The 16,729-nt window shown below is 42.1% G+C and overlaps 1 protein-coding gene across 3 annotated transcripts in view; it reads left to right on the forward strand.

The window, feature by feature from the left end:
• Window positions 1–16,729, forward strand: part of PIGN (phosphatidylinositol glycan anchor biosynthesis class N) — a 478,983-nt gene that overhangs the window by 292,451 nt on the left and 169,803 nt on the right. For 2 of the 3 annotated variants that reach the window (XM_075314844.1, XM_075314845.1), the window contains exons 16-18: window positions 3,750–3,849; window positions 9,390–9,482; window positions 9,841–9,932. The exons of the other annotated variant lie outside the window; for it this stretch is intronic. In XM_075314844.1, the coding sequence (XP_075170959.1) occupies window positions 3,750–3,849; window positions 9,390–9,482; window positions 9,841–9,932 (285 nt within the window). The remainder of the gene's footprint in view (window positions 1–3,749; window positions 3,850–9,389; window positions 9,483–9,840; window positions 9,933–16,729) is intronic. 3 annotated transcript variants of the gene reach the window in all.

The following is a 16,729-nucleotide window of genomic DNA, read 5'->3' on the forward strand; positions in this document are numbered from 1 at the left end:
AATCCTTTCCTTAGGTGTAATATATGATAGGACCTCAGAATACCGGTTTAGACACAATAACATAAGTTAAATGATGGGACTTAAGGGCACTTTACACGCTGCGATATCGGTACCGAGATTGCTAGCGAGCGTACCCGCCCCCGTCGGTTGAGCGTCACGGGCAAATGGCTGGCCGTGGCGCACAACATCGCTTACACCCGTCACACGGACTTACCTTCCCTGCAACGTCGCTGTGGCCGGTGAACCGCCTCCTTTCTTAGGGGGTGGTTCCTGCGGCGTTACAGCGACGTCACACGGCAGCCGTCCAATAGCAGAGGAGGGGCGTAGATTAGCGGCCGGAACATGCTGCCCACCTTCTTCCTTCCTCATTGCCGGTGGACGCAGGTAAGGAGATGTTCGTCATTCCTGCGGTGTCACACATAGCGATGTGTGATGCCGCAGGAACAACGAACAACCAGCGGCATGCCCCACCAATGATATTATGAAAAGGAGCGACGTGTCAACGATCAACGATTTTTTGACATTTTTGCGATCGTTGATCGTCGATCCTTGGTGTCACATGCTGCGATGTCGAAAAACGACGGTGGATGTGCGTCGCTAACAACATGACCCCGACGATATATCGTTAGCGATATCGCAGCGTGTAAAGCACCCTTTAGTCCCAGAGGATGTGACACCCCAGGAGCGCTGATCCCGTTATGGGCCCCCTCGTTGTTGCTGTAGCTGCGGACTCTGTGTGGTTGGTGAGGCACATAAAGTGCCCTCACCAGCAGGTTTGGCAGGCCAACTGAATGGGCCCCTGCTCTGGGGACCTTTTTCCCCGTTCGGGCTTGGACTACCGGCAGTCCCCCTACTCAGTTACCTCTTGCTACTGCCCTAGGTGGTTTTCAGGTGGCACCACTGGGTAGCCTTTCTCCCCCACCAGCAGCCACTGACTGGTGCAGTGTCTGGCAGGGCCTTGCTCCTCTGCTCTGCCCTCCAGATGCGGCTCCTCGCCTCCTATTCCTTCCGCTGCCTCTGCACAACTCTCCGTCTCCAGTCCCACACCCACCACTAGCTGGGATGCGAGGGCCACGCCCCCTCCCTGGGTCCGCCCAGGGGTCCCCTCTAAGCTGAGTGTGTTCCTGGTTCTAAGTGTCTGTGTGTGTCCACACCCTAGTCAGCCTCTGGGATTACCTATGTTCTACCCAGCATGGGTGCAGTACTCAGTGGTGCCTGACCAGGTCAGGGGCGCCACAAGAATAACAGTGTGTAATGTGGTGAATGAACATCTTATGGTGCTCAGGCTTCCCTGTTACATTCGGGTCACGTCTAGGTCCAGTCTAAATGGCAATCTCTAGTAATGGTTTACATACTTGCATTTGTCAGATCAATAGAAGCGCACGATTAATGCTGTATTAAAAATACATTGGTTTTACTGAACAGAAATGAGACCTGTCTTGTTGGCCATCAGGGCCATCTGTAGACAGCAAGCTATAGAGCAGAAGGAGCTGAATCAATTGTTATATGGGTTTGTAAGAAAATATCCTTGTAATCCTTTTCATTTTTAATTCAGCACTTTAGGAGAAGAGTAGGCGGCTTTATTTAAGTGGTTGACAGCTGTATGCACACTTATATATTGAAGGCGGTCAATCATTGATGCATCCGCCTGCTCTACTGAGCAATATTAGGCTATGTTCACAAGTTGCATTTTTCAAGTTTTTTTTCATGAGTTTTGTGCAAATAAATAGCTGATTTTAAAGTACCAGTTAAATCTGAGTTTCCAGAAATCTTATACACACAAATGCTTTTGTCCTGACTGAAATGGAAAACTGCTGCATTTTTTAAAGAAGCAGCATGTGTATTCTTTCAGAGTTTTCACAGCTTTTTTTCACCATTGAAAACAATGAGAATCCAAAAACAGCGAAAAACAAAGCAAAAAAAGTAGAAAAAAAAATCAAAGCAAACCGTGCTTTTTGGAAGCAGCTTTTTTACTACCAAGAAAGCAGATTTTGCGGCAGAAAAAAAATCAGTAAAAAAGCAATGTGTGAACATACCCATGTGCTTATCTTGGCTGTCTATCAAAATAAAAGGGACCATGTGCGGCTTTTTATATATTATATATATATGTATATTATTTAAATAAATCCTTTAAAAAAATTGCCATGAGTTGCCTCTCCAATTTTGATACCTAGTCATGATAAAATCAACATCTAAGGGCTGGCACTCTCAGGCTGGGAAGGACACATGGTATTTGGTCCCCCCCGAGCTTAAAAATGGCAGCCTGCAGTTGCTTAGTTGTTTTGCTATATTTTAGCTCTTTCCAATCATCTGCTCAAAGCTGAACCCACTCCATACAGTGCAGGTACTAGCTGTGGTGTACATACGATAAAGAGATTCAGTCCTCTAGGAGGGCTAAAAAAAAAAAAAAGTCTCAAAAAAATGTGCAAAAAAATAAAAAATGTTAAAATCAGCCAAAAAAATCTAAAAGTTTAAATTACCCCTTTTTCCTTTCCTGAAAACCAAGAAGATAAACATTTGGTATCTATGCAGCCATAAAACTCTGATTCTGTGGTAAATGCTGTTAAAAATATAAAAATAAACTAGCATTTTCCCAAATAGCCCACCTCTCCCAAAAATTGCTTAAAAGCAATTAAATGGAATCTGTCAGCAGGTTTTTGTTTTTTCTCTTTTGACAGCAACATAATGTAGGCAAGGAAATTCTAAATTCAAGGGTGTATCACATAGATTACTGGATGAAGCCATTCTGAAACAGTCAAAGACTTTAGATTCAGGAATACAGCAGACTCTCAATGTAGATTGTGCGTAGATTGTGCATAGACTGTACAATGTTAATCACAGCAGGGTGTGTGTCTGACTGCGGTGCAAGTGAGTTTCTAGTCCTGTAATGTTAATCACAGAGTAATAAAACCTTTAGCTCACATAAATAACAGCACACACACTGATAAGAGAAGCACAGTTACTTTTTGTTTTTAACTCTTACAGCTTGCTGTCCTCAGCTTACATAGCAAAAATCTGGTGACCGATTCCCTTTAATCCCTTTAATTGCCAAACTTTTGCAGTTGAGAAAATATATCAGGATATTATTGTGAATTCCTACCATTGTGGATGTTCAGACTTTGTGTGAATTATAACAAGCAGTCTAAATATAATACCTCAATTGAGATTTCATGTACATGCCAGCTCAACATTTTTTTTTAAACATCCCAAGAATCCCTTTAAAGCAAATTGAACAAGTTTTCTATGAATTTCTGTTCCCACTTCACCATCGGTGTTTTGTTTTTTAGACATTATGAACAACTTGAGTAGAATAAGTTTTCCTTAAGACTTATTAACTAATTTCATCTTCATGGCATGAGCCCAAAGGTGTGAGTTTTGCTTAGATCAGCCGATGTTTTTCGGCAGTTGCAGGCCTCTTGATACTGCTTTTATTCCAGATTAAACATATTAATAATACATAGCTGCTAAAGATTGATTCATTCATCTTGTATTAGATAGGTGTTTGTTAACTTGATGGTATATATCTCCTAGATCTGTTCACCTTTTTCTAAAAGTATAGCTCTGAACAGGTGACTCCAGTCTTTTTCAGAATGTGACCGATCAGTTGGCTGCGTGTACTTGATGTCTTATTCTTTATCACTCACATTATTTATACTATTTCTTTCTTTTTTTTTTTTTTTTTATTGAAATGAAGCAGACCTTTTGGCCTCAGAACTGCTTTGTCATTCTCCTTTTATATTGGAATTTAGGTTTTGGATAATCCAAGAATTTCGAATGTATCTTATGACTGTTTCACCACTTGGAATCTTGGGATTTCTCATCATGGTTATCATGGGGGTTGAAATACTGGTGAGTAAATTACCAAAGGAGACATTCTTTTAGTTTCTCTTTCCTAGGGGGTCACATAGAACGAAGCATTGAGTTCGGATTCACTAGTGATGCACCACCATTCGTTACAGAGGTTCCATATACTTAGCAACATCTCAGTTGGTAAACTAATGATGCTTAAAAAGTACGTATTACCCTTCCGGGGCTACCCTCTTTATTTCAGAAAAGAGTGGGCAGCCTCAGGCTTGTGATTTTACTAAATATTACCTATTAAAAAAAGTGGTCAGAAGTGTCCCTAATGGCCTCCTAAAAACCTCAACTATCTACCGTGTTTTAAAATAAGACCTCGCCCAAAAATAAGCCCTAGTAGGGATTTTCAGCATTTTCGGAGAAAGGCTTAAATATAAGCCCTCCCCCGAAAATAAGCCCTAGTCCCGGATCAATAATGATGTGTCCGTGCAGCTAAAAAAGATACAGATACTGCAGGACACTTCATTATACACAGCGGCACCCGGCAATTACACTCAGCCGACACTGAGCGGCAGGACCTGCAGTGATCACACCCCCGCACACATCAGCTCCCTCACACACACACACACACACACACCCACACACATCAGCTCTCACACACACACACACACACACACACACACAATCAGATCTCACACACACACACACCAGATCTCACACACAAACATCGGATCGCACACACAGTCAGATCGCACACATAATCAGATCGCACACACAAACATCGGCTCACACGCAAACAACATATCACACACACACACACACACACACACATCGGATCGCACACACATCGGATCGCATACACACCTCATCCAGTGACACCGATCTCTTCTTGCCGGGAGAATCCTGAGAGGCAGTGCGGTGCAGTGCAACGAACAGGACCTGCGGCCGGACACGTGACTTGCTCTCATTCCCTGCTGCCATAAGTGCTGGATGTGATGTGATGTGTGTGTGTGTGTGTGTGTGTCTGCAATCGGCTGTGTGTGTGTCTGCGATCGGCTGTGTTTTTCTGCGATCGGCTGTGTGTGTCTGCGTTCGGATGTGTGTATCTGTGATCGGCTGTGTGTCTGCGTTCGAATGTGTGCATCTGTGATCGGCTGTGTGTGTCTGCGTTCGGATGTGTGTATCTGTGATCGGCTGTGTGTGCCTGCAATCGGATGTGTGTATCTGTGATGGCTGTGCGTGCCTGCGATCTGCTGTGTGTATTTGTGATCGGCTGTGTGTGCCTGCGATCGCATGTGTGTATCTGTGATCGGCTGTGTGTGCCTGCGATCGGATGTGTGTATCTGTGATCGGCTGTGTGTGCCTGCGATCGGATGTGTCTATCTGTGATGGCTGTGCGTGCCTGCGATCTGCTGTGTGTGATCTGCTGTGTATATCTGCGATCTGCTGTGTGTGTATCTGTGATCGGCTGTGTGTATCTGTGATCGGCTGTGTGTGCCTGCGATCTGCTGTGTGTGATCTGCTGTGTATATCTGCGATCGGCTGTGTATCTGTGATCGGCTGTGTGTATCTGTGATCGGCTGTGTGTGCCTGCGATCTGCTGTGTGTGATCTGCTGTGTATATCTGTGATCTGCTGTGTCTGTGTGTGATCTGCTGTGTATATCTGTGATCTGCTGCGTATATCTGTGATCTGCTGCGTGTGTCTGGGATCTTCTGTGTGTCTCAGCGTGTCAGCTAGCAGCAGGGGAGGACGGCGTGCAGCACCGACCGGAGATCACAGGAGGACCTTGGAACCACGCAGATGTCCTGGTCTGGTGAGTATGAGTCTCCTGGGAAGTGGGGGGGTCTGCTTTTTGGGGGGGTAAACTTACCCCCAACCGTGTTTCTCCAAGAATAAGACCTCCTCCAAAAATAAGTCCTAGCGCTTTTTTGGGGGGCAAAAAAAATATAAGACAGTGTCTTATTTTTGGAAAAACACGGTAGCACCAGCCAGGTTGTTGGATCTCGGCATGGAATATGAGGTCCCAAAAACCTCCACTGTGGAAAAGCGAGATCTCAAGTTTTGTTGCAAGTGTTGTGCTCTTTGCACTATCCCAGTGTTGATGCATCTGTTACTAAGCAATTACAAAATGATAATCAATAATGTCACCTTTTGGCAACCGCTTAGTAGAGAATTTGGCAGAGCTGGGTTAGTGCAAAACGCAAGATCTCGCACTGTCACAGCAAGGGGGCTATGGAGGGATTTCAGATGCCACTCTGCATCCCAAGATTCCACAATTTGAAAGTTCGGACATGACTTTGCTGGAAAGTCAGGTCCTTTTAGGGGGCATTAGGGACCCTTGTGACTACTTTTGTTAATAAGTTATATTTAGTAAAATCACCTCCTTTGGGTTGCCCACTTTTTTCTTAAATAAAAATGGCAGCCCCAGACTGGTGATGGGTATTCTTTAAACAAAACCGTTTGCTCCTTGGATAACCCCTTCTAAAATGTCCGAGTTCCCTGGATAAAATAAGAAAAGCTTATACTCTCCAGCAGCACCTGTCGCCAAGTCAGGTCTCCCAGCACTCGCATGGCATTGCTACGTCACGTTAGTGCCCTTGCCCATTTGCAGCCACTGATTGGCTGCAGTATTTATTTATCCTAACAATGCTACGCAAGCATTGAGGGACCTAGTTTGCATGGCATTCCTATTTTATTTGTTGGTTTTGCAAATTTAAGAAGGAGTTGTCCAAGTAGTGGACATTTCCTTTAAATCCCTGCCCCCAGTACCACCCAAAACCAAGCAGGAAGAGCCTTCTTTTGATGAAGTAACTGTAACGCTCCTACTTATCAGGCTGAGTCATTCTTGAACTTGCTGTTTTCAAATATTTGGAACAGTGTCAACAATTTTAGGTCTTTTGGTTACTGTGCGTACAAGTGGGGCAGTTTTGACATAAGTGATCATATGATACAAATGTCTCTCTAGCTGTATCACTTCTTGCTTTAGTAACATACTGCTACTTGACTTCCTTTCCAGTTATTTTATTGTCATATTCTGTTCATAAATTAAAGATAAATCATATATTTTAATATAAACCAATTTTTATTAAATATTTTATAGTTTTATAATTGGTTTAGAAAGCAATATTGCAAAAACTATTTACAATTATCATTGCAATAGACAATCTACATAGAACAAAATAGCAAGATAGGGAAGACCAATCCAATATGGATTAGGATTTCTTCTGCTGTATTTATGAGCCATGGCCAGAATGCAAAATATACGGTACATATTTGGGTGAATGTGTCCCCATCAACAAATTTAACCAAATATATGCAATTAAAAGTGAGAAAAAGAAAGAGAAGAGAAGTGGTAGAATGTAAGAGGGATAGAAGAAGGGAAAGATTTAAAGAAACAAATAGGGGGAAGATCATAGAAGATTGGTGAGGCTTAAGGTGCACAAAGCACCAAGTGGAAAAGGGAGTCCAGTAGCTTTCTGTCTTTAAAGGGAATCTGTCACCAGATTTTTGCTTTCCCATCGGAGAGCAGCATAATGTAGAGACAGAGACCCTGATTCCAGCGATGTGTCACTTACTGAACTGTTTGCTGTCATTTTGATAAAATCATTTTTTTTTCTCTGCTGCAGATCTAGCAGTTATAGAGAGCTCATGAAAGTGCTAGACTACTTAGCAGCACATCAAGTAGTCCTCTAATGATGATCTACTGCTGTTAAATCACTGATTTTATCAAAACTACACTAACCAGCTCAGTAAGTGACACATCGCTGGAATCGGGGTCTCCGTCTCTACATTATGCTGCTCTCAGATTACTGGGCAAAAAATGGTGACAGATTCCCTTTAAATGTCTTCATATGTTTATTTAGCCAACCATTTAGAGAAGACATTGCAGGTTTTGACAGAAATACAAGACAAGAAATAGAAGCAATTTGAAACAGTTAATATTGGTCTTCAACCATTAGTGACTTAGTTCAGTGGAAGTGTCAATCTCTACTACCCTCTCCCATTAGATGGACACTCAACTGATTTCCAAAGTCTCAGGTCTGCTCCGCGAGTTCCCAATTGTGCCTTTAAGGCTATGACCGCACTTTGCGTTGTGCTACTTGCAGTTCAGAACGCACGTTTTTGCCTTAATTGATTTGGCCACAGTTGCCTTTTCCAGAAATTTAGCGCTAAAAATGCATGCGTATTTACCGCGTTTTAGATGCGTTTTCAGCGCTTTTTACATGCTTTTTCACCTGCGTTTTGACAGATGCGTTTTGAACATCAAGACACTGCTAAATAAAGTTTACACAGTCAAACAGAATAAAAAAAGAGAAAAAAACAATACATTTATAATTTGTGAATTAATAAAGAAAAGTTATATTTCATGAAATTATAGCGGTTTTATAATATTTAATGCTAAAATAGCAATAAAATCATAATTTTCCTTAATTTAATTGTCGGACTATGTGTGTGTGTAAAGGGACATATTATTCCATTATTTTAATGTCAGAAAAGCATGCGTTTTTGAAGGCCAAAACGCATGTTTTCTGCACCTAAAAACAGGTAAAACGCAGGAAATTTGAAGTTTCTTGGTTTTTGCCATTTCTCATTGATGTCAATGTTAGCAAAACGCACCCAAAATGGCAAAAACAATTGACATGCTGCTTCTTTGAACGCATGGTTTTTGCCACAAAATATGCAAATTAAACGCAGCGTTTTAAAACGCAAAGTGCGGTCTAGAAATCAAACTTTTTCATAGATTATTATGGAAAAGCAAAAGGCATGCCTTTTGGTATGAAAACGCTGCAGCTCAAAATGCTGCAGAAACGCAGGTAAAAACGCAAAGTGCGGTCATACCCTTAATGCCCTTTTTAATTTTGGGAATTGGGCACTCCACTCTGTGGGTTGGGGCCATTCTTGTATCAATGACAGGTAATACATTTACAAAATGTCTTTCCAAAAAGGCAGTAAAGCTACAGTATTTACTGTGGTTCTCCATGCAAAATGTTCATTCAACTATGTGGACATTTTTAGGGATCAGTGAATTGAAAGTGGATGGATTTTGAGGTATTGTATATTAAAATTACATTATTATCTTGTCAGGATGAATTTTAATTAGCATTATTGTGCCTCCATTCAACACCCAAAATTAGTCAGAAAGAATACAGACTCCGGTACCTTACTGTATATTTGATTTCTGCAACTGTCCTTTAAAAATAACCAATTTTGGGATTGCATTGGAGCCACAATATGGCTAAAATAATGCTGTTTCAGGATAATTACCACATTCTTCTGCTTAGCTTTAAGGGGTCTTATACAATTGTATTAAAGAAGCCAAATATGTCTGTGTTGTTCAATATTTTGGAAATCTAAGTTGGCGGTTTCCCCAGAACAGTGCCTAGTCTGTTCATTTACTGTGTCTGAAATTGCATTTTAGGCTCATTCATTAACGTGATTTAAATATTCAGTTTACTACGCAATGAATATAATTACGGTACTTCTTGCAGGTTTCAATATTATCAAATGTAATATATAATCCTCCAATATCATACAGTTTTATAAAGCCTTAAGAGAGAGTTTGACCATATTTTTTATTCTGCCCATTAGGTTCTAAGCTTCTTCTATCGTTGGGTGCTTACTGTTGGTTTGGTGGTTTTTGCTTTTTGGCCAGTGCTGATGAAGCTGTGGATTAAAGGAAAGGTATAATAAACATTTATATTAATCATTTTGCCCTTTACTGTTCCAATTAGTTGTATAATACATGTTAAAACAGTTTATCAAATGTCTAATTTATTTACCAAGAGACCCCAGTTAGACCTTCATCCCGACAACATTACCATTTTTGGTTTTCTAAGTGTTATGTGTCCTAGACGATATTCTCACAACCTACACTGTGTATTGTTTGTAAAGCTTTGTTTTCGGTTTGCTTCCTTCCCCAGCAGATCCATGCTTAGAAAACAGTAGGATTGATTTTGCTGTTCTGTCAGTTCTACTTGAATACATGATCTCCCACAGTGCTCTTACCGATATTTACTTTTTTTTTTCCTGTCCTTTGCAGATAACTACTGTGAGTTGGGTTCTGTTATGCTTGCTGCTGGCAGTGTTTCCCTTGATGCCTGTTGTTGGAAGAGAGCCCAATATCACTCTGGTGTAAGATCAACATTGTCTTCCTAAAAGCTTTATATCACATTTAGTATGCACTGATTCAGTGAGCCTTGTCAGACACGTGAGCGATTGTGGCGTCAGGGGGGGAAAAGGATGTTATTTCAATAATGAAACAACCTTCTTGCTTTGATTGAACTCCTGATGGCTATTCCATTGTGCGTAAAATAGCCTTGGATCATTTATAATCTAGGGTTTTCTGCTTGTTTGTTTTGATTTTGTTTGCTTGTTTATTCAATTATTTATTATTTTTTTTCTATTTGCGAGGGACAAACAGCTTGAGCCTTTAAGAAGCCCTCCATGTTTCTTTACATAGCTGCACAGCCCCATGATGACAGGCTGCACTTCATTTATACATGGTGTACTTCCCTCTAGTTTACCCTCCTTTTTTTAGACTCTACCTTGATTCCAACCTTTTATTTTTATTATTATTATTATTATTATTATTATTATAGTACCATTAATTCTATGGCGGTTTACAAGTGAACAAGGATATACATAAAAACTAGTACAACAATCATTAACAGTACAAAACAGACTGGTACAGGAGGAGAGAGGACCCTGCCCGCGAGGGCTCACAGTCTACAGAGAATGGGTGATGGTACAATAGGTGAAGACAGAGCTGGTTGCGCAGTGGTGTACTGGACTGAGGGTTATTGTAGGTTGTAGGCTTGTCGGAAGAGGTGGGTCTTCAGGTTCCTCTTGAAGCTTTTCACGGTAGGAGAGAGTCTGATATGCTGGGGTAGAGCATTCCAGAGTATGGGGAGGCATCGGAGAAATCTTGTATGCGATTGTGGGAAGAGGAGATAAGAGAGGAGTAGAGAAGGAGATCTTGTGAGGATCTGAGGTTCCGTGCAGGTAGGTACCGGGAGACTAGGTCACAGATGTAAGGAGGAGACAGGTTGTGGATGGCTTTGTAGGTTATGGTTAATGTTTTGAACTGGAGTCTTTGGGCAATGGGAAGCCAGTGAAGGGATTGGCAGAGTGTTCTTCCTCTATCCTCTACTATAATTCCCATGATACATCAGTACAGCATCACATGGTCGGCTTGGCCACCACCATCATTCTTTGCTTTGAGGAAGGACACAGTGATTAGCCCTCCCTGTATGTTTGTTCTCCTAAATAAAATGGATTCTTAATATATAGTGATGGAGACAGAACTCTGATTTACTATATCATAACTATGTTACACTAGTAAAGTCAAATTCACCAGATCGATAGAATTTTACATGGAAATTCGATATGCAGCAAATTCCCCACAAATTGAATGTCTCTTATTTATCTCTGGGACTCTTTATAATAAACGTAAGATGTAGATATGAACAAAAAAAATATTCCTCACCACTCACCTCCGCTGCTCGTTGTCACTGACACATTTTCTTACCACCACAAAGTAACTTATCGTTCATAGACAAAGACCACACGACAATTATGCTGCTCCCCCTGCCACAAATCGTTCAACAATATCTGCATCCTGGAGATACAATTGAAAGAGATGACGGAACAGGAAGCCATCAGTTCCCTATTCCATCATTCTCCATGTGTGTCTGTGCTCTGATATCTCGGCTTCAAAAATTGTGCACGCTTTGCAGAGCTGCCGCGAATGTGCGTTTGAATGGAGAGACTTTTTTTTTTAATTTAAATCAATGAGTATATTGTGGGGGCAATTCTACTTTTTTTAAGTCTATGTTGGGGCTATTACGTTATTTGTAGAAATATGTTCGGGCCATTATACTATTTAGAGGGCCCATCATAGTGTGTAGAGAGCTATGTTAGAACTATTATACTATTTGGAGGGCTATGTGGGGACCATAATCAACTCCGTTCCAAAATGCATCTTTTCCCTTTACCCAACTGGGCTGAGATGAGTGAACTTGAGGTTCAGTTTTCGAACCGGACACCAAATTTAAAAATCAATGTTCGGTTTCGAGGATTGGATGCTGTACGTGCAAACAAAACTCGTGTGAGCACCGCTGTGCTGAGGTACTCAGCCCTGTGCAAGCTGCCTGCAGTGTTTGAAAGGCGCACACTGAGGGTAACAACAGCATGATTACATGTAGTGTGCAACAACAACAAAAAAAGTTTGAATAATCCAGCCCACCCTTCCCCAGGTGGTGATCTGCTTATGGCTGGCTTTATGTGGGCGGAGACTCAAACTGCCAATCAGTGACTTGATCTAGGGTGCAGGTCAAGCTCGAGCCTGTGGAGCTAAGCTCGGTTACTGCCAGCGAACTAAACCTCCAAAGGTTTTCAATGGTGTTTTTTTCTTATACTCTATCACATCGGCCAATGAAAACAAGGCGGCTTCATAGAAGAGAAAAAGCATATGTCCACATGTCAGCTGCAGCCTTGATGAGCATGTTCACCTTCAACGAGATTTGTTTCATGTGAACACGCAGTAGCGCGGCTCCAGTCCGATTAATATAATGCATTAAAAAAATTCAAAAGGACTCTGTTAGCCCAAACTGACAGCTTAAACTAAGCTCACAGCTTTGTAAGGGACAGTTCACTCACATGAAGCTTTTGCAATGTATTTTTATTCTGCATGAAAAAAGCAGGCTATAGCCAGAAAAATCCCGCAGAGTTGACTCATTTTCTTTTAACCCCTTTACGACCGCCGATACGCCTTTTAACGGCGGCAAAATAGGGTACTTTTTCCGATCCGCCGCTTTTTAACGGCGGTCGGAAAAAAGGGTCTAGCGCCCCCCAGAGTCAGAAAATTTCCGGGGTCTCAGCTGCCGGGGGTAGCTGAGACCCTGGAGATCATGATTCTGGCCGTTTTTTCCGGTCCCCGCTCACCTGATGACCGGTATACACCGTATACCGATGATCAGGTTACAGTAAATGACCGCGCCGGTAAAAAATCATTTATCTCCCATCTGGCATAAACAAACATGTCAGATGGGAGATAAATCCCCTCCCCCGGTCCTCTCCGGTCCCCCGGTGTCACTAAAGTGTCCCCCCACCCCCCCTTCCTCCCGAGAATCCAACATGGCGCTGCACATACCGGCGCGCACAGCAGCGCGCCGGCCGCTTTTCCCCCCTTTCCTCTGGTTTCTGTCGCGTGTGCTATGACACATACGACAGAAACCTGCTCCCCAGGCCCTGCCAAGTCACCCCCTATCCCCACCCCGGTGTTCCCCGGTGTCCCCCGTACCTACCAGCTCTGATCCCCCGCGGCCCCCTCCTCCTTCACAGTGCACGCCGGTCACACTGCAGAGCGCGGCTGTCAGCTTCCTGTGTCTGTGACTCAGACGCTGGCTGCTGCTGCACAGAGTCTGCAGCTGTGACCCGGGGAGGGTGGGTGCAAATTCTTTGCACCCACTCTCCCCAAATGGAGGGTCTGCACTCCTAGAAAATGGGGGATACGTTCCCTGAACGTGCCCCCCATATTCTAGAAGGTCAAGAATCGCCGCGGGACTTTCCCAATGGATTACAGCAGGGACTTGATTTTTTTTTTTTTCAATAAATTGGCCAAAGAGGGAATGTTTTTGGGGAGTGTTTTTTCAAATAAATTTTTTTTTTGTTGTCAATTTTTTTTTATTATTACTGTCAATTAGTTATGTCTGGTATCAAATAGACGCTGTGACATAACTAATTGCTGGGCTTGATGCCAGGTGACATTACACATCTGGTATCAACCCCATTTATTACCCCGTTAGCCACCGCACCAGGGCGCGGGATGAGTTGGGGCGAAGCGCCAGGATTGGCGCATCTGATGGATGCGCCACTTCTGGGGCGGCTGCAGCCTGCTATTTTTAGGCTGGGAAGAGTCCAATAACCATGGCTCTTCCCACCCTGAGAATACCAGACCACAGCTGTCAGCTTCACCTTGACTGGTGATCTAATTTGGGGGGACCCTACGTTTTTTTTTTTTAATTATTTATTTATAAATAATTAAAAAAAAAAAAAAACAGCTTGGGGAGCCCTCCAAATTGATCACCAGCCAAGGTGAAGCTGTCAGCTGTGGTTTGCAGGCTACAGCTGTCTGCTTTACCCTAGCTGGCTATCAAAAATAGGGGGGACCCCACGTCATTTATTTTAATTATTTTTTTTTCTTTTTGGGCTAAATACAAGGCTAGGCACCCTTTAGTGCCACATGAAAGGCACTAAAGGGCGCCAGCTTAGAATATGCAGGGGGGTGGGACGTTATATATGTTTGACATCTATCCATTCATCCACTGTAGCATTTTAGGCTATGTGCCCACAATCAGGGTTTGCAGCGTTTTGGGCGCAGAGTGTTTTCCCTGCGTCCATAACGCTGCGTTGTGCAGTAGAAGCACAGTGGAAGGATTTTTAGAAATCCCATGCCCGTTGTGCTTCTTTTCTCCGCAGCATAAACCAACCTGTGGCGCAGCTTCCCGAGCCTCAGCATGTCAATTTATGCTGCGGAGATGAGTGTTTTCTGCAGGTAGAATAGAGCTAAAGTCCACAGCAGCCTGAACCCAAATCGTGGGCATGGGCAGCTGCGTTCTCACGTGGACAACACTCACATCTCTGCAGGAGGCTGACACTGTGTACTGGACGCCGTGTCGCTGGATCATGGCCACATAGCCTAAAAGTGAGAAATTTGTTGCTACAGCAACATTTTTGTGAAGTACCTGTGGATTCAAAATGCTTACTATACTCCTGAATAAAATCCTTGAGGGGTCCAGTTTCCAAAATGGAGTCACTTGTGGGGGGTTTCTAATGTATAGGTACCCAAGAGGCCCTGCTAATGTGACATGGTGCGTGCAATTTATTTCAACTTTTCCAAAATTCAAATCTTGCTCCTTCCATTCCAAGCCCTCCCATATATCCAAACAGAGGTTTTTGGCCACATATGGGGTATCCCTGCGCGCACAAGAAATTGGATAACAACCTGTGGGGTCCACGTTTTGTTGTTGCCTCTTGAAAAAGTGAGAAATGTGATGCTAAAGAAACATTTTTGTGAAAAAAATGAAAATTTTCAATATGGCAACCTAAGCTTATCAAATTCTGTGAAGTATTCGTGGATTCAAAATGCTCAATATACACCTAGATAAAAGCCTTGAGGTTTCTTGATTCCAGAATGGGGTCACTTGTGGGGGGCCTGCACTGTTTAGGCACTTTAGGGGCTTTCCAAATGCGACATAGCGTCCACTAATTATTCCAGCCAAATGTTCAGTCAAATTGCACTCCTTCCCTTCCAAGACCTGCCGTGTGCCCAAACAGTTGATTTCCACCACATATAAGATATCACCAAACTCAGGAGAAATTGCAGAATACATTTCATGGTGATTTTTTTCCTGTTACCCTTGTGAAAAAAAAAGCTACCTGGTTGAAGTAACAATTTTGTGGTAAAATTTTATTTTTTTTATTTTCATGGCTCAACGTTATAAACTTCTGTGAAGCACCTGGGGGTTCAGGGTACTCACCAAACATCTAGATAAATTCCTTGAGAGGCCTAGTTTCAAATATGGGGTCACTTGTGGTGGTTTTTTGCTGTTTACGTACCTTAGGGGTCCTCCAAATGCAACATGGTGCCCGCAATCTTTTTCAGCCAAATTTCCTTTCCAAAATTCAAATATTGCTCCTTTCATTCCGAGCTCTCCCATGTACCCAAACAAAGGTTTCTGACCACATGTAGGGTATTGGCGCGCTCATAAGAAAGTGGGTAACAAAGTGTGAGGTCCAATTTTTGGTGTTACCTCTTGAAAAAGTAAGAAAATTAGTGCTAAAGTAACATTTTTAGGTAAAATGTTAATTTTTATTTTTTTTCATTCCACATTACTTTAGTTCCTGTGAAGCACCTGAAGGGTTAATAAACTTCTTGAATGTGGTTTTGAGTACCTTGAGGGGTGCAGGTTTTAGAATGGTGTCACTTTTGGGTATTTTCTGTCACCAAGGCCTCTCAAAGTCACTTCAAATGTGATGTGGTCCCTAAAAAAATGGTTTTGTATATTTTGTTGAAAAAATGGGAAATTGCTGATGAACTTTGAACCCTTCTAACTTCCTAACCCCAAAAAATTTTGTTTCAAAAATTGCGCTGATCTAAAGTAGACAAGTGGGAAATGTTATTTATTAACTATTTTGTGTGACATAACTCTCCGGTTTATGGGCATAAAAATTAAAAGTTTGAAACTTGCAAAATTTTTAATTTTTTTGTCAAATTTCAGATTTTTTCACAAATAAAATAAAAAAATATCATCCTAAATTTACCTCTAACATGAAGCCCAATATGTCACGAAAAAACAATCTCAGAATCACCGAGATCCATTGAAGCGTTCCAGAGTTATAACCTTATAAAGTGACACTGGTCAAAATTGCAAAAAATGGCCTGGGCATTAAGTACAAAACTGGCTTCGTCCTTAAGGGGTTAAAACCACAAAAGTTAGTATTGAATTGAGGTAGTAATAATATTAGAACACCACTACTATGACTACTCTCATAAAAATATTTTATTCAAATTCATAAATATTAAAACAGAACAGTTGTAGTGTCCTAATTTCTTCAAAACAGTTAATATCAAAGAGACATACATATAAAGTGCAAGTGTCAACCAAGGTTAGACCCACGCCAGAGCTCGGCGTAGATGGTTGATATAGTGGAGGATAGAGTGTGGTAGCTCCTAGGTCACTGTCAGGCTGATACTGGTTCAATGTACTGTATCTACCTTTTTGCTAGTGGATAGATGTCCTAACTGCCATTGACCCTCTCTCTACTTGAGGTATATGTGAACCTCACTGTCCTTGCTGACCTCTAGCGGGGGTAACCACCACCAAAAAAGTGATAGGGTGCATAAAACAGAACCATAGACAAACAAA

This window comes from Anomaloglossus baeobatrachus, chromosome 6 (genome assembly GCF_048569485.1).
Source record: "Anomaloglossus baeobatrachus isolate aAnoBae1 chromosome 6, aAnoBae1.hap1, whole genome shotgun sequence".
NCBI lineage: Eukaryota > Metazoa > Chordata > Amphibia > Anura > Aromobatidae > Anomaloglossus > Anomaloglossus baeobatrachus.